A 22,616-nucleotide genomic window follows, 5' to 3' on the forward strand; every position below is an offset into this window, starting at 1 on the left:
CCTGGGTTTCCGGGGTGCACCAGCTCACCCTTGGGGAGCACCCTTGGGTGCTGTCAGTGCCGGTGTGAGCACCCACAGGCAGGACCCGGGTGATGGCTGAGGCAGGTCCTGGGGAAGAAGAGGTAAGGCAGGGGGAGTGGAGCTGGGTCAGGGTTTGCATGGCAGTGTGGGTGGGGGCTGTGGGTGTCCCCCCTCAGCCCAAGGGCCCCCTCCATCTCACTGGCCCAGTCTAGTTCAGATCAGGTGCTGTCATGGGGTCTAGAGTGGAAGTGAGGCAGTGGGGTAGCCCAAGACCCCATCGCACACTCATCCCTCCATGGGCTGTGGAGGGGGTAAAGAATCTGAGCCTGTGGGGGGACCGTGGGTGATCCCAGCCCCCCGGGGGCAGGTGGTTTCATGAGGGCTTATTTTATTCTCCTTTTGCCCCCAGTGTGGGTCTCTCAGAAAGGCTGGGGGGTGGCAATAGCTGTAACAACTCATGGGGATGAATGGTGTGATGTCAAGTGGCGCAGAGACCCGCAGACCCCTTAGCAGAGTGCTGGGCTCACCAAATAATTGCGGAGGAGCATAACCTAGAGGGTGACTGACCCCAGAGGGATGGGGACACTTTGGGGGTGCAGAGCCCTGAGACGGGGGGCTTGGCTGGGCCAGAGAGGGGTATGAGCTCCGAGAATCCCCCGGAACGGACGTGCCTGGGCCAGTACTGGGGGAAGGTGCCCCAGGCGGGGGGTGCCCCGCGTACCCCTCGGTGCCCCCGTGCCCCTGCCCGCGGGGGGCGTGGCCTCGCGGTGGGGGCGGAGCTGTGGGGGGCGTGGCCGCTCGGGGGCGGGGCCTGCTCGGGGCGGGGCCGGGGCGCGGCGCGGCGCGGGAGGCGGCGGCGGGGCCGCGGTGAGTGCGGGGGCCGGGCCGGGGGCGCCCGGGGGTCCCGCGGGGCCGGCGGGCCGCGGGGGCGCTCCGGGGAGTTGGGTGGCAGAGCGCTTCGGGGGGAGCTGCCGGTGCTCGGGGTGTTGTGGGACCGGGCCCCCCCGAGCCGATTTGGGGGGGTCCGGAGGCTGGGGGGGGCAGCGGCGGCCCTGGCGCTTCTTGCGGTGCTTTGGGGATGTTTCAGGGGCACTTCGGGACGGTCCTGCGAATGCAGAGGCCCAGGGGCTCAATGGGGCAGTTGAAGGGGTCGCGGGCCACTTTTGGGGTGTTTCGGGGTGAGCTGTGGGGCAGTGCAGGCCTAGGCGCTCCATGGGGCACTTTGGGGGTGTTTTGGAGCACTTTGGGGGTGATTTAGGAGCACTTTAGGGGAGGTGTGGGGCAGCAGGGGCCCAGGAGAGCCGTGAAGCATTGTAGGGGTGTCATGGGGAACTTTGTGGATGGTTTAGGGCACTTTAGGGGAGCTGTAGGGCATTGGGGCCCACGGACGCCATGGGGAAGTTGAGGCTGCTGTGGGGTTGGGACGGTTGGAAGCACCATGGGACAAGCTGGGCGCTGTGGGGCTCAGTGGGGCGGCGGGGGGGATGGGGGCGTTGGGCGGGCAAGGGGGGCAGCACCATCGAGGGAATCTCAGGATGCTGGGGGCCTGGAGAGGGGCACAGCCGGGCACGGATGGTGTCCATCCCACATGTGCCGAGTGTGTGGGGAGGGACGGGGGGCTGATTTCCCCTGCCCTGGGATGGCCCTGAGGTGCCGTCGAGGCATGGGGGTCCCCAGGGGCCCGGAATTATCACAGCAGCTCAGGGTCGGGGTCTAGCCGAGCAGGGAGCGAGTGTTCCCTTGCCATTTAGGGGTCGGAACGGTGGGATCCGGCAACGCTGTGCTCCGGCCGGAGTGGCTGGAGGTGACGCCACCCCAGTTGCTGACTGGTTTTACTGGGTGGCTGGAGGCCGGGCTGGGCACTCCCTCCCTCCCGGGTGGCGATGGGACCCTCCCGGCGGGTCGGGGGACTGGGGGGAGGGAGAAGATGGAGTCTGTTCCCACCGCCTGCCTGGCGCGGCCCCAGTAGCGACGGTGTCCCCTCCAGGCTGTGCAGGGACCCACTGTCCCCAGGGCTGTCCGTCCCCTTGACCTGCACATCCCGGGGGAGTTTCGCTGGGGTGGGGTACTGTGTCTTGGCTGTCTGGGCTGGGGGCCATGAGATGTCCCTTTGAGGTTCCTGATCCCTGATTCCTGTTCGTCTGGCAGCGGCAGGTCCCCATGGCGGACTCTTATCCCCACCACACCTCCCAGGGTGACCACAGCCCACCCTGGGTGCCAGGAGCAGTGCACCCGCCGCCGGGCTCCGCTGCCACCCTCAGTGCCACGCTGGCACCACCTGCCCTGGCCGTGCCGGCTAGGGGACTTGGCGGGGGAGTGGGCAGCGGGGAGCGCGGGGACCCTTCTGCCGTTCAACCCCCTTACCCCCTCTTCTTCCTCCTCCCCGCTTCAGGGGCCGGCGGAGCCCTGTTCACCGTGCGGGGGCCCGAGTGGACCGGACGGATGGGCAGCGGCTGGCGAGGTGAGCGGAGCTGGGAGTGGGGGTCACCCACCTGCCCACCCAAGGGTATCACGAGCACGGTGTGAGGTTGCGGTGCCTGGGGGTGGCACGTGCCGGTGGGGGTGACGGTGGCGGCGGGGCTGGCTCGCCGGCATCTCTCCCCTGCTCGCCCCTCCCCGGGCGCTGGCAGGCGGATTGATTTCAGGTGACAGCTCGGCGGGCGAGACCGTGCGGGCAGTGCCCCCCCCCCGCCCGCGCCCTGTGCCAGCCGCAGCCATGTGCAAGATGCGATGAGGCAGCGGGGGATGGATCCAGCCCGTCGGCCGGCTCCTGTCACGCGGGCGTATGGCGTGGGTTGGGGCAGGGGGAGTCACAGCAGAGACCGGCAGAGCCCCCCCAGCTGGAGGGGGTGGGAACAAGCCTCCGTGTCTTGGGGCTGGGAAAGAGCCTGGTGCCCACCAGGCAGCTTCCCCCTCGGTGGCCCTCTCCAGGGAGCTCTGTGCCCCATTGTGCATGGTTTGGGGTGGGAAGCAACATCCGTGGGGTCACTGCTGAGAGCTGGGGGCTCTGGGGCAGAGGAGGTGGCAGACCCTGGTGTGTGGGGCTGTCCCCGGCTCTCTGTGAGGCTGCACTGGTGGATGCCATGGGGCAGACAGGCGGGCAGGCTGCCTGTGAGCCAGCTCTCTGCAGGCCTCTCGGGATTCGCCTCCAGTCCTGGCATGCTTCCCATGGCAGGGTCACGCCAGGGCACGGCATGAGGCAGGACTGCATTGCCACTGCCCTACAATGCCACCAGCACCCCACAGCCCCTTGCAGCTCCAGGCTTCTCCATTGGGGTGCTGAGGCCAACTTGGGGGTTGCAAGTACCACTCTCCCAGTTAATCCTGATGGTGTTCTGGTTCATTTGGCATCTCCTTCTGCCTGCTTACTTTGGGCCAACCTTCACCTATAGGATTGGGGATGGTGACTGGGGACCTGGGGATGCCCCCATGCCCACCTGGGGTTGCTGGCAGCTGGTGGGGCAGTGTTGTCAGTACCCATGGCTCTGATGCCCTGTCTTTCTTGCCTGCAGGCTGCCCGTGCGCCCCTGCCTGCCGGGGGCCCCCCCGCCATGGCCATTGTGCAGACGCTGCCAGTGCCCCTTGAGGCTGTTGCTGAGGGGGCCACACAGCTCCGCGCTGCCACCCGCTCACCCCCTGCCACCATGGGCAGCGTGGGCAGCCTCCTGCCTGTCCGGCCTCGCCACGACTGCGCCAGCAATGGGGACCCCTCCACTGCCTCCTACTGCAAGCCAGAAGGGCTACTCCGGCCCTCTCCTGAGGAGCCCCGTGTGTCTGTGCCCGGTGTCACCCACTCCTATGCCAATGGTGGCTTCTGTGGTGACTGGCTCGATGCCTCTTCTCCTGTCAGCCCTTGTAGCGACTCAGATGATCTCCATGATGACCAAGCACCAAGTGATCACCTTCGAGGGCCACCCCCCAAGCTTGTGCCTGTCTCTGGCAAACTGGAAGAGGTAGGAGGGGCAGCAGCAGGGTGGGTGGGTGCGTGCTGGGGTCTTGACTTTACTTCCCATGCCACACTGGGACTGTTGGCTCAAATGTGTGAAATGGGGTCATACAGCCACACTTCTGGTGTCCCTGGGGAAGTGGCAATCCCCGTGCTCTTAACGTCCCCTCCATCATGCCAAGGGTGTTTGGGGAACTCACCTGAACATCCATGGAAAGGGGATGATGTGGTGGTGATTGGCCCATGTCTCCTTGGGTGTGAAGGCATCCAGGCTGGGGGCATCCCCTGTAACATTCCTAGGCAGCCCTTCTTGGGGTTAATGGGTCCCTCCCCAGCTGCTCACACTCCCTCTTTTCCTACCAGAATGTGGAGAAGACCCTGATCCGCCCTATGGCCTTCAAGCCAGTGGTATCCAAGCTTCGGAGTGCCCAGCCAGGCACGCGTCTGGGGCTCTCGGAGAGCCAAGTGAGCCTCACCCACTTGCTGGGTGCTGAAAAACCTGGCTCTCTGAGCTGCCGTGCCAGCACCCTCTCGGACTCGGGGCGCAACTCCCTCTCCAGCCTGCCCACCTACAGCACGGGCTGCAGCCAGCACCCAGAGGTGGGTGCCTTGCCTACCACTCCCCATGGTCCCCTCGACCCCCCGGGCGGCTGCCGCCCCTCCAACTCGGACAGCGGGCGCTCATCCTCCAGCAAGAGCACAGGCTCACTGAACGGCCGGGGCCGGCCCTCCTCGGAGAGTGGCTCCTGTGGGCGCTCTCCACTGCCTGGTGAGGAGGCCATGCTGGTGCGGGAGCTGGAGGACAAGCTGCGGGAGAGGGAGGCCGAGCTGCGGCTCCTGCGTGACAGCCTGGATGAAAATGAGGTGGCCATCTGCCAGGTATGTCCCTGGTGTCCTCATGTCCTGTCCCTGTCTCCCTCCCTGGGGCACCTTGTGTGGACATACCCCCTTGCTGGAGGTAGGGACCCACTTTGGGGTGACCCTTGCAGGGGGACTCTTTTTGCTGTGCGTCTCGGTATGTGGGTTTTTCCCACCAGTTGGGTGGTCCTATGTAGTCCATGGAGGAGCCTTGTATGGCCCATGGCACCAGTTGTACAGACTGGGGTGCCCATTTTGAATGAGCCTGGGATCTGCAGCTTCTCCCTGCTTGTGATGGAACTGGAGGAGCCCTATAGGCTCTGGAGGTGCTAACATGGGGGGGCCATCATCCAGAAGGATAGGGGAGCACAAGGAGGTGTGTACCACCACATTGCATTCTTCATGGACCCTTCCTCCATTTGGGGGAGATGTGCTGCCCCCTCCTGTGATGCCGGTCTTGGAGATGGCAGTTGAAGTGGGAGGCTGCCATGCTGCCCTCCCAGCACCTGTGCATCCCCTGGCCCAGGTGTTTGAGGAGAAGCAGCGTCGGTGTGAGCAGGAGCTGGAGGGGCTGCGGCAGCGGTGTGCAGCCCAGGCACGGCAGGCGGCCCATGCGGCACATCGGGGGCAGCAGGTCCTGCAGCTCCAGGTGCTGCAGCTGCAGCAGGAAAAGAAGCAGCTGCAGGAGGACTTGGCCCAGCTGCTGCAGGAGCGTGAGCTGCTGGAACATCGCTGCGCCTCCTTCCAGCGGGAGCGTACCGAGCTGGCACCCCGGCTGGAGGAGACCAAGTGGGAGGTGAGTTGCCCAGCAGCACCAGGCGTGTCAGGGGGTGCAGACTACGGCTTGGGGGTCCTGGCCAGCACCTGAGCCCCGTCGTCCCCACAGGTGTGCCAGAAGTCGGGGGAGATCTCTCTGCTGAAGCAGCAGCTGAAGGAAGCGCAGGCGGAGCTGGCGCAGCGGGGCGCTGAGCTGCTGGGGCTGCGGGCTCAGCTGCGGGAGGCACGGGCGCAGCTGCAGGCAGGCGAGCGGCGGGCGCAGGGGCTGCAGGAGGCCGCCCGCCTCAAGGCGCTGGAGCTGGAGGTCTGTGCCAACGAACTGCAGCGCCGCAAGAGTGAGGCCGACCTCTTCCGCGCCAAAGCCGGCCGGCTCGAGCAGGAGGTGGTGGGGCTGCGGGAAGCTGCCCGTGGGCGATGCCCCCCGGGCACCGGTGAAGGGTGCCCCCAACCTGGTGAGGGATGTCCCCCAGCCGGCGAGGAGCTCCGGGGCAGCATGGGGCTGTGGCGGCAGCTGGAGCGGCTGCGTGCAGAGGTGGCCCTGGAGCGGCGACGTGGGCAGGAGCAGCGGGATGCCTTCGAGCAGGAACGCGGCACGTGGCAGGGCGAGAAGGAGCGGGTCATCCGCTACCAGAAGCAGCTGCAATACAGCTACATCCAGATGTACCGGCGCAACCGGCGGCTTGAGCAGCGGCTCCAGCATCTCCGGCTTCAGGGCGAGGACCCCCTGCCTGAGCCCTGTGACCCACCGGACCCGCCCTTTGAGGAGATCACAGCCACCGAGATCTGAGATGCTGCATGTCCTTGCCCCATGCTTGGAGGGCTGAAGGGGCCTCCAGCCCCTGTGATTTTGGGAGCTGTGGGGCTGTGGGGGGCCCCTGCTGTCCCCCAGCTCTGTGAACTGCTGGCACCGTGAAGGGGCAGAGGAGACCACAGGCGCTGCCCCTTCCCCAGCACTGAGGTCTTGGGGCGAGGGTCTATCGGTGCCCACCACAGTGGAGGGTGCCCGTGAGATGTGGAGTCAGGTGGGTGCTGAGTCCTGGCCTTGGGGCTGCCCGGAACTGGTTTCTGCTGATCCTCTTAGCGCCTGGGGATTAGCAGCACTGGCTTCAGCCAGGGTCACCTTGGGCAGGGAGAGGGCTGGCTTGTCCCCTCCCTCTCATCCCTGCTGGCACTGTCACCCAGTCACTTGGCGTGTGCCCTGTCCCTGCCCATGCCAGCCTCCCTCATGCCCCTCTGTGTGTTTGTCAGGGAATTCGTTTCTGTGCCATTTTAAATAACTCTATTTTTATAGGACCTACCAAAACATATCACCCTCTCCCAACTCACACCCCACCAGTCTGTGCCCCCTCACCCCTGCCACAGGGCAGCTTGCCCTCAGTGCCTTTCCCATGCCCTTGCCCCCAGCATCCCTCTGTTCCCCCCCCACTCCCAAAAGCCCATGCCTCTGTGATGCCCAGTCTGCCAGGGGAGAGGGGCGTGGAGCTGCATGTGCCAGCTGGGGACACCCTGGGGACACCCCTGGGGATGGGCAGAGGTGGGGGTGCCCTGCTGGGCACCCATGGGGGGGTCAAACCAAAGGAAAAGTCTGGCTGTGCCCAGCTGTGGCTTGGTCACCCCTGGCTCCAGGGGGGGATTTTTGTACTTTATTTTAGTCATGTCTCGTTCCCAGAGCCTGGCTCGTCCGTGTACCACCCGGAAACGGCGATTAAAAACAAGCCCCTGGCTGTGTTTTTTTCAGGACTCTGTCTGTGTGTCCAGAGCAGGGTCAGGGACCACTTGTCCTTCTGTGTTGCCAGTGCTGCCCTCCCTTGTGTCCCGCCGTGGGCAGCTGCTCCACGCCCTTGGGGCAGGTCTGGCTCTCACACCCTCTGGCTGCACTGAGACCAGCCACAGCTCGGTGCAGGAATGAGCCATCTGGCTCCTCTGGAACACAGCATGGCTCCTCGAATAGGGGCTGCAGCATCACTCCGGAGGTGGCCCAGGCACCCGCACCACCAGCTCCATGGGCTCCTTGGCTTTGTTGTGGTAGGCCTGGCGGATGATGTCCACAGCCCTCTGGTGCGTGACATTCTGCAGGCTCTCCCCATCCACTGACACCAGCTCCTGCCCAGCCTGGCTCCCCACAAGGGAAGGCAGCAGGGTGAAGTGCAGCTGCTTTTGGGGTGCCACAGGACTGCCAGTAACCCAGCAGCACTGAGGGATGGGAGTGTCTGGATATCTGCCCACCCCCTGGCATGTGCTGGGACCCCCGTACCTTGAGGATGCCACTGAGGAAGGCAGCTCCACCAGGGAAGATCTTCTCAATCTTCACCACCGGCTGTGCCCTTGACTCAATACCACCAGAGATGCTGATCCCTGCAAGGGAGCCATGAGACACTCACACCTGGGTAGGCTGGACCCCCACCCACTCCCACGCATGGCACCACCTTCTCAGGGCAGCTGCGCCTCTGTCTTGCCCTGTTTTGGTAGGTCCTACATGGGGCAGGGACAGCTCTTCCCCCCCATTCTAATTTTGGAGGAATGTTCTGTATTTGCCCCTTGCCAAGGGGGCGTCACCCATCCCACTGATGCTGGTGCCAAGAGAAGGGTCCTCACCCCACCCCTGGGATCCCACCCATGTGCCACCCACCCGTGTGCCACCCACCCAGCGAGTGCTTCAGCTTGGACAGAGTGACAGTGAGCAGATGATACTCTTCCTCCTCCTCTTCCTCCCTGCCAGCATCTTCGGGGCCATTGGTGGCTGCCCCAGCCCTCGCTTCACCCCCTGGCCCCCCAAAGACAGGGGCAAGAGGGGGCCGTGCCCGCTGGGGCTTCCCCAGCACTTCGGCCTCTCTGTCAGGCGCTGTCCCAGGGGGCTTCTTGCGCCAGGTGGCCCGGGGGCTGCGAGAGTGCCCATGCCCCTTGCCTGGGGGGGGCTCAGCCAGCAGCCAGTTGGGGGACCGAGGGCCAACGGTGGGCAGGGGGCGGCTGGCGGAGGCATAGGCATCCACTGGCACGTCAGGGAGTGGGGTGTAGGTGCGGGGGTGAAGCCGGCGGGGGCTGGGGGAAGCTCTTGGACGGGCTGGGCTCGCCTGCTGCTCCCCAGCTTCCTCCGGCTCTGGGGTCCCTGCTGGCTTCAGCAGGAATCCGCCCCGATAGTCTGCAACGAGAGGAGCTCAGGGATCTCCCCAGGGACCCACAGCCCTGCTCCCTGGGACCCCTGCCACACAGGCCTTGCATGAGTACCCCAAAGCCCTGGGTCCTCTGCCACCTAGAGCCCCAGATCTTCCTCATCTAGGGACCCCTAGACACCCCAACTCTCTGCAGGCACTCCATGTCCTTCTCCTCAAGAACCCCACCTCCCAAGATCCACAGATTTTGCTGCTCTAATTCTTCCCAACACCCAGGGACACCAGATGCCCTCTTCCCTGGGAGTCCCTTGCACTCAGGTGTCCCAGGTCCCTTTCTCCTCCTGCAAAGTGCCAATGTATTCCCTCCCCCCGTCCCTGCTGGGCAGCCCGGTGTCCAGGCAGTTCCTACAGCCGGCACTTACCAGGCACTGGTGTGATGAGGTGTCTCTTGGGGGGAACGTCATGGTGGGCCGGGCGGAGGGCAGGTGAGCGCACTGCAGTCAGGGAGAGCCCTAAGTCACCTCCTGAGCTGCACCCACTCCTGACCACCACCTTCCCTCAGTCAAGGTCCCTGGGGAGCTGGGATCTACCTGAGCGGCTCTTTAGGGCATCAAAGGCTTCCAGCTCCAGGGGCATCACCATGCTGTCAAACCTGCCCAGGTCTGTGGGGGCTACCACACTCCTGCCAAGGCAAAAAGGTGGGGACAGATTGTAGCAGCCTCTGGGATGGAATGTGATTTGGGCTGAAGAGCATGTGTGAGGCTCCAGTTCAGTCACACCAGGCTGGGCAATATTGGGCTACCCAGATACCTCCCAGCAGCACTCACCTCACGTCTCGCAGCAGCAGGACCTTCTCGGGCCGGTCCAGGATGGCCAGCAGTGGCCGCACCAAATCCTCCACACTGCCCTCGTGCAGGTACTGTGGGCACAGGAGGGGGGTCAGTGGATGGATGCTCCCTCGCTCGTGACTTAGTTTAACTCCCAGAATGAAGCATGGGCACAGAGTGCTCGCCATGCCACTAGGATGCAGGAGCTTTCCAGGGATGAGCCCAGGGTGGCAGCCCCGCCCTGCCTGTGCCCCGCCTGCGCTCTGCCTTCCGTGCATACCCGGGAGCAGTGGCGGAGCACGGCTGTCACCTCATCGGGGCTGAGGAGACGTGCAGCAGTGTCCTGGATGTGCGGGAGCCGGGACTCGGGGTCGCTGCTGTTGGGCTGCAGGCTGGCGATGCCCATGGGGCCCAGGATGCTGGCACGCCGGTTTTTCTCTGGGGAGGCACAGCAAGGAGGGGTGGCCAGCGGGGCAAGGACTGCCCTCGCCAGCCCAGAGAGCTTCCCATCCCCCCAACCCCAGCAGCTTGCTCCACACCAGAGTGGACAGACACATGCAGTGCAGGGCCAGATGCATGCAGAGCCTGGCCCGCACCCCCCCGGGCACACGGGCACCCCCGTTACCCCGCTTCAGGCTCCGGATGACAATCTTCTGCACAGCACCTACTGCAAGGGAGATGGAGAGGGGTGAGTGCCCAGGGCAGCTGGAAGCATCACTGCCCATTGTCAAAACTGCATGCTTGGGGAACCCCTCCCTATGCCCCCTCCATGCCAGGAATGCCACAACAGGCCCATGGAAGGGGGAACAGTCCCAGGTTGAGTCTCTCTCTGCCCTGTCACCCAGGTTGGTACCTCTGTCCCCGTCAGAGCGCCCTGGGGACTTGGCGCGTGCCCGGCGATCAGAGCCAGGGGCCTCCTGGCTAGGAGGGGCCCAGCTCTGGCTGGTGGCACGGCCCCCCTTGAAAAAGAGGTTGACAAGGGTCTTGGAGCGGTGCAATCCTGGAGGAGCCCCCCGTGCCCCTTGTCCATCTGGCTTCTCCTTCTTCCGCTTCTCCTCTGTGGACAGAAGAGAAGGGAGTGCTGGAGTGGAGAGGTGATAGGTGCCACCCCAAATCTTGTCTGGGGGCAGGGAATTTTGGGTCTTTGTAGGCGCTACTGGGAGACACTAACTGGAAGAGCCCTTCTGTGGAGTGCAGTGGATCACCAGGGGCCATGGGGCTGGGCTTTGGGGTGCCTGGCAAGGCCCAGGGACAGAGTTAGGGCTATGCAGGGTTATAGGATACCCAGGGCTGGTGGCCAGGGGTCTATATGGGCTATAGGGTGCTAGGGTAGGGACCAAGATGTTGGCTATAGGAAGACCAGGAGCAGGCACCAGGTATCCATGTGGGTCAGGGACTATAGGATGCTTGAGTGGAGAACAGGCTCCACATGGGCAGGGCCTGAGCTGCGGGACTCCCAGGGCTGGGGGTACACGGTTGGAAGGGGATTTCAGCCAGGGGTGAGTCCCATGTGTGGGGCTGTGCCCCAGTGCCTACCAGCGACAGTAAGGTCACTCTGGGAGCGTGTAATGGGCTGCCGTGGCCGGCTCAGCGCCAGCAGCAGCGCCGTCTTGGGTGAGTGGGTGAAGGTCCGGCGTGGGTGGGTGCCGGGGGGCTCACGGGTGCCCTGGCCCCGGATGGCCGTGTCCCGCAGCAGCTCGGGGGGCCGCACCGTGCGCCGCGTCTCTGGCAGCCCCTCGGTGGCTGGCTCGGTCTGCATGGCCCGCTCGGCACGTTCCCGCACCCAGCTCCGCCGTGGCCCGTCCTCCGTGGAGATGGCCACGTCCACGGTGCGGGCTGAGGGCCCTGGGGCAGCCGTCCCCAGCCCATTCACTGCCCCTGGTGCTGGTCCCGAGGAGTAGGAGGAGATGGAAGAGCTGGTTTCTGAGGTCTGAGACAGCTGTTGCAGCTGCCCGTTGGTCACTGCAAAGGCACAGCAGGGACACTATGATACACTGTGGGCCATCTAGAGCTCCACATCCCTCCTGAAGACAGCGGACGTGGGGAACCCGCAGGACTGTGGGGACCAGTGGGCTGCTGGCCACTGCATAGGGATCATCATGTCCTCTACAAGAGTGTGGACATGTAGGACACTGTGGGATCACAGGGACCACAAAGCTGCTGGCCATGGCAGGGGGCTCTTCATGTCTCCCCCAAGGATGGGGAACAGGCGGCACCTTGCAAGTCCATCAGGCCTGTGGGTATGCTAACAGTGGCACAGGGAGTTTCCTTTACTTTCCAAGGCCTTGAGACCCTTTGGCATTATGGACCTTCTCCCTCCCCACAGTGGTCAGACATCACACACATGGGAGTCCCAGCCCCACCATGACCCAGCCCAGCACCCCTGCCGGTACCCGCGCGGCACTGCCCTTACAGCGACTGAGCCAGCAGTACTCGGCCACCAACTCCTTGTAGGCAGGGAACCGGCCTGTCTCCTAGGCACAGGGGGAGAGGACAAGGGGGTCAGTGAGTGCCAGCTGCCATGGCGAACTCGATCTGGTGCCAGCCATGAATAATGCATCTCCCCCTCCCACCCGCCTGAAACCCAACCAGCTGGCAGCTGCACCAACCCCTGGCACTGGGCTGAGCTGGGGCAGTGGCAGTGAGGGGACATGCCAACCCCTGCCTCACCCAAAGGTCCCGTGGGGCTGGGCGTGGGTTACCTTGATGGTGAGCATGATGTGGGTCTGCCCCTTGAGCACCTCCACTGCCTTGCTATGGCTTATGTCTTCAAACTTGACTCCATTGGCTGCAAGGACTTGGTCTCCCACCCGAATGCCGTTTTGCTCTGCCAGCCCTCCAGGGTCCACCCTAGGGCAGCAGGAGGGCAGGATGGAGCCAAGCCCTTGCTGGAGTCCTGCTCCTGCCCCCCACCTCCACTTGGGTGATGCTGTGGCCAAGCACCCACGGTGGTGATGCCCACAGTCTTCTGAGAGTGGAGTGGGGGGACTCAGCCAGAGAGGACGGGCTGAGCCCCAGTGTGGGCACAGCAGAGATTGGGGTGCCACAACCCCCTCATGCCCCAGAGCAGCCGTACTTGGAGACGTAGATGCCAAGGCCGAACTCCCTGCCACCACGGATGTTGAAGCCCAGGCAGTAGTCGTCGGAGGTGGTGTAGAGGTGGACGATGCGCCGCAGCCCGTCTTCAGAGCCACTCTCCGATGGTGTTGAGCCGCTTTTCTCTACCACCAGGCGCCTGTTCACCACATCCACCCTGGAGCATGGGTACAGTGTATGGGGTCTCAGGGATCTGGCTCTTGTCCTCCAGCAGGGCGGGACCATTAGTGGCAACCAGTGGAGGAGAGTGATGGGGATGGGGGATGTTTAGCATGGGGCTTGCACCCACCCTATGTGCTCCAGACCTTCCTATCCCAGACTGTACCCCACTCTGGTCTCTCCCCACCTTTACCAGAGACTTCTGATGCCACTCCACCCTGCGGGTCCCCAGCTCTCGGATCCTTCCTGTTGCCCACAATCCGCCACCAATCTCCTCCCAGCATGCCCTCCATGGAGTTGGGTTTTGGGGTGCTGGCATGGGAGATGCCCTGCTCACCATGCCGTCTTCTCCTTGGAGAACTTGATTCCTGGCACACGGCCCATCCGCCGGACCACCATGCGGAGGCGATTGTTGCCGGTGAGGACCTTGACAGCGCTGCTCATCGTGATGTTCTCCAGACTCACACTGTTCACCTCTGTGATCTTGTCACCAACACACAGCCCAGCCTGCTCTACAAGGGGCACACGGCTCATCTGGGTACCTGACCTGGTACCCAAGCCTTTGTTTGGCATCCCCCTCCCTCAATATCTCCTTAACCTGATCTGAACCCCTTGGGAACAGAGGTAGGGGTGCCTGACAATCACACTGGCTGGCTTGTCACCTTGCTATGGCTTGGGGATGGAGCTCAGAGTCATTGGCACAAGGCTGTCTACTCCTGTGTCCTGCGCTTCACTTTGGGTCACCTGAAAATCTCATGGCCAAAGGCAGCAGGGAGAAAATGGTGGCTTTCCACCATGAAGGGTGGCATTGTCGCTGTGGTATCATGTCACTGGGAACTCCCTGAGAGGGTCTTGCTGGCATGTGCCTATCTCCACTGGTGTCCCTCATCCTGACCCCCTTACCGGCAGTGCTGCCCTCCTCCACTTTGCTGACAAAGATGCCCAACCCGTGCTCAGAGCCGCCACGGACGCTGAAGCCCAGTTTGCCGTCCACACTCTTCTCCACTGTGATGGCATTGATGATGTCACTCTCGTTGCTGCTGGCTGTAGGGACAGGGGAGGGGATGAGTCACCCATGCTGAGTGTGAGCAATGGCAAGGGGTGTCTCTCTTGCTGGGAAGATCCTCAGGTCCAGGACAGCCCTCCCTGCCCTTAGACCCAGGGAATTCAGACGTTGGGGAACTGCTGGCCACAGGGGCGGGCAGAAGGCTGGGACAGCCCACGCACCTTCGATGGGGGCATTGATGAGGATGACACGGCCCATGGGGGAGGCGGCGCGGCTGCTCCGGGTGGTCCCATTGAGCAGGCGGCTCTGCTTGCTGAGGAGGTAGCGGGGAGCCAGGCTGGCTTCACTGCTGGAGCTCCGTGACCGGCTGCCAGACGTCATCCCTGACAGCACTGCATCCCAGTCCTGGGCCATGGTGGTGCTGGGCACTCCGGTGTCCTGGTGTCTGGCTCAGGGCTGGCTGTGTCCTCACAGGGCCAGGGCTGCCCGTCAGCCAGCAGGGGACATGGCATAGTCCAGCAGCACATGCCCAGGCTTGGGCACTGCTCTCTTTTAGCAGTGCGATGCTGGGGGCAGCTGCCCTGGGTGCTTGCGGATGGCAGGACAGGTCTCAAGTGCAGCAGCACTGCCTGGAGGGGCAAGAAGCTTCGTGAGCCCTTGTCCAGCCCAATCCCTCCCGTCCTATAGTGTCCCGAGGATCAAACTGTCACATAGCTCCTGGGTACTACCACGGGGGTGTGGGCACAGGCTGCTTTGCCCTGGGGTAAGGATGCTGGGGTGAAAAAGAGCTCTGCCTAGCAGTGTAAATCCGGAATAGGGGATGCAAAAGGGCTTTACCTGACGGTGTAAATCCGGAAAGGCTCCGGGGAGGGGACACGGGGACATCAGCTTTATGCCAGAGAGCAGGATCTGACCCCTCTGGCCATTCCCCATCCTCCCTGGAGCCCCTCTGAATTCCCAACGCCATGGGGCTGGAGATGTGTACGCCGGTCCCCAAGGCAGTCCCGCGCGGATTTTCCAGGCGTGGGTGAAACGCCACCAGGGTGCCCCCCCCCACTCCATTCCCCGCTCGCCCCAGCCTGACCTCAATAAATTAGTCATGGCCACGGCTCCGGGGACACGCCGGTGTCCCCGCCGCTGCCAGCTCCCCACAACGCCCACCCATTGTCCCCCGCCAGAATCAGACGCTGGTGCCCCCTCCCCGAAGGGGCGCAGGGGACCCCCTACCGCCGTCCCTCCCTGCCCCCCGCCCCGTGCCCTCCTCACCTGTCCCCATGGTGCCACCTGCGAAAGAGACACCTGGCAGCGGCGCGGGGGGGAAGGCGAGGCCGGGGGGCAGCACCGCCTCCTGCCCCCCCGCCCGCGGCGATTGGCTTTCCCTGCGGGACCGGCGCGGCCATCGGGCGCGGGAGCTGTCAATCGAGAGCGGCCGGGGCTGGCCTTGCAGGTGGCGGGGGGGGCAGTCGTGTGTGTCCCCCGCGAGAGGGTCCGGGGGCGCGTCCCCCAGCGAGGCTGCGTGTGGCAAGGGATGTGGTGTCCCCCCTGACCTCTTCCCTCAGCGCGGAGCATCCCGGGGGCACACGGGGGAAACTGAGGCACGGTCAGGGGAGTGGGGATGTCGCGTCCCCCCGCTCCGCTCACTCCAGTGATGAAAGCCGGTGTCCCCCCGTGTCCCCCTCCCCGGGGGGCATCGCCTCCAGCCCCGGCCGGCCGTGACCCCCCGGCGGGGCCCGGCGCCGCCAGCGCGAACCCGACACCCGCGGCGGTTTCAGGTGATGCGCGGCGGCCGCGGGGGCTGCGGGGGGGCTGCGGCCGGGCGGCGGGAGCGGGGGCCGGAGCGGGGGGGGCGCCCCGGGGCAGCCCCGCCCGACAACGCCGGGGTGAGGGGCTGGGGGGGCACGGCCGGCGTGGGGACACGCACCCACATGCACACACACCCCATGCACCCGCACGTCCACGGCATGCGTGTCGGTGCCCTTGCGCGCACTCACAGACGCCCACGGAGCGCCGCACACGCGTGGACGCGGCCCCGCTCACACACACGCGTGTGCCGGCACGCACCGCCCTACGCACGAGCCGGCGCCCACTCCCGCGGAGGCGCGGCCCCCGCGCGCTCCGGCGCAGCAACCGCGACACGCGTGGACGCCGACGCGGCGCGCGCGAGCGCGGCGCTACGGGCACGCGAGCCCGCGTGGATCGGGCATCGAGACCCCGGGGGCACGCGCGCGGCTGACACGGGGACGCGCGGAAACGCGCACGTGAACACCCACGTGCAAACACACGCGCACACGAGCACCCGAGCGAGCGGAAGCACCGACGCGCGGGCACACGCGCGCGGGCACGGGCAGGCGCGTGAGCGCCCACGGGCACGCCCACACAAGCGCGGGAGGGCCACGGGCGCCGCGTGTGGCTCGGCACGTACCGCTCCCCCCGCCGCCGGACCCGGTCACGCGTGGTCCCCGCCGCCCCCCGCGCGCCGCCCTCCCCGCCCCGCCCCGCCCGGCGCGGGGCCGCCCACCCGTGACGAGCCCGCACGTCAGCGCGCAGGGCGGGAGCGGGGCGGTGGCGGCGGCGGTGGCGGCGCGGGCACGGCGGGCGCTGTCCCGGGAGCCGTGAGTGCGGGGGGTGCCCCGGGTCCCTATGCAGGGGGGGTCACGCGTGGCGGGAGGGATGCTCGGCGCGGGGAGGGAGGGGGCAGAGCGCCGCTTCTCGCGGGGAAGGGCGGGTGTGGAAATAGAGCCGTGCCGGGTGTGGCGGTGCCTTGCCCGTGGAGACATTCCTCCTTCCTACGCCCTTCCTTGCTCCACTCTCCCGGTGCTGGCAGCAGCTCTGGCCCCGAAGTGGTGGGTCCCTGTCCCCTCCTCTGTGACCGGGGTGCCCTGCTGGGGTGGGGGTGTCCCTGACTTCTGGTGGCTGGTGTAAGTGAGGTCGGGGAGTTAGCACTGGCACATTGCAGGGTGCAGTGGTGGGGTCACACTACTCATGAACTGCACCATGTGCTGGGTGGGCTCAGGAGTTGCGGCTGAGCTCCTTTACAAAGAGGCTTCCTGTTTACCCCTTGTCCCCCCAGACAAGTTGGGGGAGCACCAGAGCTGCCAAAGCATGGATGTGGGGGGGACACATGGGCACCACATCCCTCATAACCCTATCATTTCCTGCCCTGCCAGAAGATGCCACCGTCCTTGCCTGCCACCATCAACATCCGGGAGCCCCGCTGGGACCAGAGCACCTTTCAGGGCCGGGCCAAGCACTTCTTCATGGTGACTGACCCCCGAAACCTGCTTCTCTCAGGGGCTACACTGGAGGAAGCCCGCCAGGTGGTGGAGGACTACAGGTACCCACTTGGAGGGTAGATGTACCCTCAGCACTGCTCCTGGGCAGAATACATCCTGGTGCCATTCCCAGGCCTGGGAATAGAAGTGATGCTGATCCCCTTGTCCAAAGCCAGCCCCCAAAACTGCCTGGCTGGTCCCTAAGGCATCTCCCAGCTGCCGCAAATGGTGTGGGGGACCAGTTAGGCCATGTGTGCTGGCAGAGGGTCTTTCAACAGGTGTTACCCTTACCTGGCAGGGCGGGCAAGGTGCACCCTGGGCTGACAGAGGACCAACTTTGGCGGGCGAAGTACATCTATGACTCGGCTTTCCACCCCGACACGGGCGAGAAGATGATCCTTGTGGGACGCATGTCCGCTCAGGTCCCCATGAACATGACCATCACCGGTTGCATGTTGACCTTCTACAGGTACCTGTCCCCTCCTCACCCCAGGCCCAAGAGGATGCCTGGAGGATCCTCCTGGCTCTGGGGTGAGGAGGGGACACGTGTCCCATATCCCACTCAAAGTCATACTGTAGGACCATGGGTGGCATCCCCCAGTGACACCACCACCCTCCTCTCTCTTGGCAGGACCACACCAGCTGTGGTGTTCTGGCAGTGGGTCAACCAGTCCTTTAATGCCATTGTCAATTACACCAACCGCAGCGGGGATGCACCCATCACCACCAGGTAAGCATCTCTCTGACCAGGTCCTTGAGGCACCCCAAAACACCTTGGGGGTGCCTTGAATAGCTTCTTGAATAGCAGGGAACTGTGAGATGGGACAATGGGGACCTGGTGAAGGCAGAGATGGATGCCATTGGGGCTATCAGGTGTCCTGGTGCTCTTCAAGGGCATGCTGTACCCTCCTTTGGAGGGACAACTGGGATGGGGGTTCCTGGCTTACTGGTATTATTTCTTGCTCTTTCAGCCAGCTGGGGACAGCCTATGTGAGCGCAACCACGGGTGCAGTTGTCACAGCGCTGGGGCTCAAATCCCTCACCAAGGTAAGGTGACCCTTGGCCATCATGGCTGGGGGACCTGGACGCTCCCCATGGGGTCTCCCTGAGCTCTGAGCTGAGCAGGGGATTCACCTGGATTGGGGGAGAAAAAGAAGAAAAGGGGTTTGTTGAGGTCACCCACACAAGACAACTGCTCTCCCCAGTGATAGCTGTGGAGATGGCCTGTCCCTCCAGCCTTGCTCTGGATGTATCTCCAGGCTTCTTTCACCCCTCCGGCCTGGCAGGGACCCCCAGACCCCTCAGTCTGTGCAGCTTTCACCAGCTGACAGTTGCAGGGGAGGAGGGAATATTTTTCCCCCAGTGGGGCTGGGACACCTGAGGATCTTGCAGGAAGATTCTGGCAGACTCAGGGACAGCCAGCTCTGCCCACAGACCCTCTGCATGACGTGTTCTTTCTTTTCTCCCCAGCACCTGCCAGCCATCATCGGCCGGTTCGTGCCTTTCGCAGCCGTGGCAGCTGCCAACTGCATCAACATCCCGCTGATGAGGCAGAGGTAAGCCCCTGGGGTGGGACTGGCTTGCCTCAGGGTTTGCAGGCACTGGTGGGGAATGGAGGGACTTCCTTGCTGGCCCTTAGAGTGGGGGGTTGGCTTTAGAGTACAAGCACCTGGTTTCCTCCCAGGAGGTTATTGGTCTCAGTACATCCCTGTTGAGGGATGCTCTCAAGTGTGAATATGGGTCCAGCTGAGACCCCCTCTGATTTATTGTGCAGGCAGGAGGTGGAATACAGGAGGATGCCAGCGTCCCTGTCCTGTGTCCTGATCCCCTCACTCTTTCTCTGCAGAGAGCTCAAGCTGGGGATCCCTGTCACAGATGAGAATGGGAACCGCCTGGGCGAATCCACAGCAGCAGCCCAGAAGGCCATTTTCCAGGTGGTGGTGTCCCGCATTGGTATGGCAGTGCCGGCCATGGGTGAGTGTCCCCTCCTCCACCTGTGCTGGGCGATTGCAGCTGGTCCCTGGCAGTGTGGAATGGGGTCCCACTGCTGGCAGGGGCCTGTGAGCATTAGGAGCTCATCTCTTTCCTCTCTGCCTCAGCCATTCCGCCGGTGATCATGAACATGCTGGAGAAGAGAGCTTTCCTGAAGGTACCAGTGAACCTGGGATGGGAAGGTGGGCGAAGGGGCACCCACTGAGCTTGTCACATTGCTGGCACCCCTCAGGGCTGACACCCTGTTGGGGAATAGACACCTTCCTGCCCTGTCCACCGCACTGACACACATCCTCTCCCTGTCCCTGGCAGCGGTACCCGTACCTGAACGCTCCCCTGCAGGTCGGCCTGGTGGGACTCTGGTAAGTCACCCTCCACTGATGGGCATTGCTGCCCTGGGCGCCGACCAAGCCCAGGTGTATGGGACAGTGCTGCTGGGGACTCTGCTTGGCAGCAGGGGAGAGAACTGCCCCAAAGTCTCTTGGGGGAATGCCAGAGCTTGACCAGGCTGTTGGCACCCCTTGCAGACAGGAGGTTCTGGGGCCAGGAGTTGTTTTGCTCCATCTTATGTCTCTCAAGCCTCCCATGGGCTCCCACTCAGCACTGCTGTTCCCCCACATCACTGGGAGACAGGCTTTGCCCCACCTCAGGAGCCAAATGCAGGGTGTGGAGCTTGGAGAGGGCATCTCTGTAGCTGTTTCCTGGCTGAGCATCTGGCGCAGCTCTGTGCTGCCTCATTGCTGCTCTGGGATCAGGCCATAGGTGGGTGGGTGGGTGTGATTTATGCAGCCCAACTTCACCTTTCCGTGTCTCTCCCTTGCAGTTTGGTGTTTGCCACCCCGCTGTGCTGCGCGCTCTTCCCACAGAAAAGGTACAGATGGGCACTTTGCCTGCACGTGTGGCTCCTGTGGGGCAGGGCTGGGGTGTGGGCAGGGGGTGCATGGGCTCCTTGTGCTTTCTGACTCCTAAGAGATTCTTTTGCTTCTTTGAGCAGTCAGGGGCTTGAAGCTGTGCAGCCACATCTCTGTGCACACACAGCAGTGCAGACCCAAGAGCTTGTGCTGGGCCATGGGGACAGCATCCCCATAGGGTGCAGCAGGTACTTTCCAACCCAAGGCCACTGGTGGGTACATCGCCTCCATCCTCTGTTTCCTCCACAGCTCAATGCCTGTGAGCAGCCTGGAGCCTGAAGTCCAAGATCAGATCCGGAAGAAAGATCCATGGCTGCAGACTGTCTGCTTCAACAAAGGGCTCTGAATGGCGTCCTGGGGCAGCCAAGATGTGTCCCATGGAGCTGCCAGGCCAGCACATTGCTGAGCTTTGCCCTTCAGATCCCTTTGGGGCTGCTGCCACTTTCCCTTGGCTGTTGCGTGTCCATAGGTCCCAGGTGCTCAGCTCTGCTTCCCAGGGTGCCTGCAGCCATGCAGCACCACACCAAACCCTGTCCCCATGCCCGGCTCAGCCCTGCTCTGGGGACATCCTTCTGGCACCCTGGTGCACTCCTCCTGTGCTTACCCTGCGTGTGCCTGTAGCTGTGTACAGTGCACAGGGAGCGTGGGCAGCAACACCAGGGACCTTGTGATCTGTGGTGGATGAAAAAAATGTGGGATGATGAAGAAAATGGTGCTCCCCAGCTTTTTAGGAGGCAGCAGAGAATCATAGCAATTGAAGGTAGAACACCTCTGCAGGCACCCTACAGTGCCCAGCGGTTCAGCAGCTGGTGCTTGAGGATGGCAGAGCAGCTTTCAGAGAGGAAAAGTCCCCATATCCAAAATAGCTTGGGGTGAGTGATCAATTGCACATAGTGGCTTTAACTCAGAGTGGGGGGGCTCTCCCAGCCCAGGCGTGTGCTCCCAGCTCACCTTCTGCTCTCCTCCAGGCTGTTCTGGGGATTTAATCTGGCTTTCTGCTGCTTCCATCCCCAGAGCAAATGGCACATTTTAATCCCAGCAGAATCTTGGTTTTTATTCTCATTTTAATGCCATCTGCGTTCAGGGCTGGGCTTCCCCTGAGGAGTTACTCTACCCCCTCCTGGAGTGCTTGCTTTGAGGTGGACCTTCTCAAATAGCTTTAAGTGCACTGTGGTTTCCTCTAGATATTTTTGATATACATATAATGTACCTGTATATACCAAACAATAAAGGCAAATTGTTTATACAAAACCAACAGCAAAGAGAAGTGTGTTGCTTGCTAGTTTGCATATGGTGGAAAGAGACTGCTATTGGGGTGAGGATGGGAGCAGGAGGGAGGGGCAGGTTGGCTTTTGGGGTGCCCCTGCACCCCCTGGGGCTGGGTTCTGCTCCCACTTTTCAGCCCACTGCCTTTGCAGCAGCTGAGGCTGGCCTGGCATGTGTTTAAGCTTATCCAGCTGTCAGGAGGGTTTTTTTTAGTACAGTCGGCTTTGGACCTTGCCGCTGCGCAGAGAGCTTTGCTAAGCTGCTGCCCTGGATGCTGCTGGTTTGGAGAGGCCAGAGCGTCACCCTGGCTCTGCCCACACTCACACCCCCTCTTGCAGGCCACTCACAGGGCGATCCCAGCCCTGCTCCCGTGCCTCCCCTGCAGGACTATTTTTATCCCACTTTCTATGCGTGACTATCGGAGAGCATTTTAGAGAGCACATCGCTGCTATCGCAGGACCCTGGCAAGCCTGCGGGCAGCAGCTGCCTCTCCCTCAGCTTTCTGTCCAACCAGGGCAGTCAGAAGGAGCAAGCAATGGATGTCCATCCAGGGAGAGAAAGGATGGAGGCAACTGTGCTCTGCAGTGCCCTGTGATGAAGGACAGAGGAGCGAGAGCCACTGCAAAAGCCAAGCTGGGCAGATGTAGCAGTGACGACGTAAGGACCAGGCAGCCCAAAGCCACTCTGTGCCACAGCTTCCACAGCTGGCAGGGGCTGGCAGAGGTCAGGCTGGGGCTGTTCCCTTCAAGGGGCAGGCAAGAGAACACCTGCACTCAGCACCCACCCAGGGTGGGGAAGTGAGTGGATTGGGACAGGCACATCAGGGATCTGTCCCCCTCCTCCTAGCCCCGGAATATTGCAAATATCTCCCCTGAGCCAGCCATTGGCGGCTTATAAATAATGCAGCCCCTCGCCATGCAATAAGGGCTTGTCAGTAGCTATTCTGCTCTCATAAATTAAAGATGAAAAGGTACAAGGCTCTTGCCAGAAAAATGAAGACAAATTTTTAATAGCTTGCCAAGACACAGGGAGATGGAGCGCTCAGGAAAAATGAATTACGTTTTTATTATGTGTTTTATTGTGGTGTAATTGAACGGGATTATCTGAGAATACAATATATTTCCAGAGCACTGTAAAGAAAACAAAAATAATGATGACATCTGCCTCCTCCCACACACACCATCCAGCTTTGCAGGGACACCCTCCTTGTGTGTGCTGGCTGGGAGCTGGCCCTGAGCTGCTGGCGGCCACGAGAGGCAGGGATGAGAATGGGAGGGACATGGGACCAGAGACACCGATGTTCGGGGTGGCTGGGTCCAGCTGAATGGGTCTGGCTGGGCAGAGTCTGGGCTCACCCCAAGAGCCCCCCCCCAGA

The 22,616-nt window shown here is 63.1% G+C and overlaps 3 protein-coding genes across 6 annotated transcripts; 2 read left to right on the forward strand and 1 right to left on the reverse strand.

Moving 5' to 3' along the window:
• Positions 1-841: 841 nt before the first annotated feature.
• Positions 842-7,336, forward strand: LZTS2 (leucine zipper tumor suppressor 2). Its single transcript, XM_085064982.1, has 6 exons — positions 842-888; positions 2,414-2,482; positions 3,534-3,974; positions 4,331-4,846; positions 5,352-5,621; positions 5,712-7,336. Exons 3-6 carry the CDS (start codon positions 3,573-3,575, stop codon positions 6,387-6,389), a joined length of 1,866 nt encoding a protein of 621 aa, XP_084921108.1. The 5' UTR covers positions 842-888; positions 2,414-2,482; positions 3,534-3,572; the 3' UTR covers positions 6,390-7,336.
• PDZD7 (PDZ domain containing 7) lies at positions 7,203-15,199 on the reverse strand. 2 transcript variants are annotated; one of them, XM_085064979.1, is made up of 17 exons: positions 15,067-15,199; positions 14,022-14,429; positions 13,698-13,838; positions 13,132-13,306; positions 12,616-12,792; positions 12,242-12,389; positions 11,953-12,013; positions 11,076-11,501; positions 10,393-10,596; positions 10,165-10,206; positions 9,820-9,977; positions 9,540-9,631; positions 9,303-9,394; positions 9,135-9,206; positions 8,247-8,741; positions 7,857-7,957; positions 7,203-7,714 (listed from the first exon to the last, which is right to left on the reverse strand). In XM_085064979.1, exons 2-17 carry the CDS (start codon positions 14,212-14,214, stop codon positions 7,565-7,567), a joined length of 2,727 nt encoding a protein of 908 aa, XP_084921105.1. In that variant the 5' UTR covers positions 14,215-14,429; positions 15,067-15,199; the 3' UTR covers positions 7,203-7,564. The 2 variants fall into 2 exon arrangements, with proteins under 2 accessions (XP_084921105.1, XP_084921106.1); XM_085064980.1 differs by lacking the exon at positions 10,165-10,206.
• Positions 15,200-15,458: 259 nt separating this feature from the next.
• Positions 15,459-21,242, forward strand: SFXN3 (sideroflexin 3). Of its 3 annotated transcripts, none has more exons than XM_085064985.1 (11): positions 15,459-15,572; positions 16,968-17,134; positions 17,371-17,541; positions 17,704-17,802; positions 18,044-18,119; positions 18,543-18,628; positions 18,919-19,046; positions 19,172-19,221; positions 19,377-19,426; positions 19,888-19,935; positions 20,225-21,242. In XM_085064985.1, exons 2-11 carry the CDS (start codon positions 16,971-16,973, stop codon positions 20,319-20,321), a joined length of 969 nt encoding a protein of 322 aa, XP_084921111.1. In that variant the 5' UTR covers positions 15,459-15,572; positions 16,968-16,970; the 3' UTR covers positions 20,322-21,242. The 3 variants fall into 3 exon arrangements, with proteins under 3 accessions (XP_084921111.1, XP_084921109.1, XP_084921110.1); XM_085064983.1 differs by lacking the exon at positions 15,459-15,572 and adding an exon at positions 16,295-16,412; XM_085064984.1 differs by lacking the exon at positions 15,459-15,572 and adding an exon at positions 16,349-16,412 and having other exon boundaries at positions 16,971-17,134.
• Positions 21,243-22,616: the final 1,374 nt, after the last annotated feature.

Source organism: Lichenostomus cassidix, chromosome 6 (assembly GCF_008360975.1).
Source record: "Lichenostomus cassidix isolate B80296 chromosome 6, HeHo_3.0, whole genome shotgun sequence".
In the NCBI taxonomy this organism is placed as follows: domain Eukaryota; kingdom Metazoa; phylum Chordata; class Aves; order Passeriformes; family Meliphagidae; genus Lichenostomus; species Lichenostomus cassidix.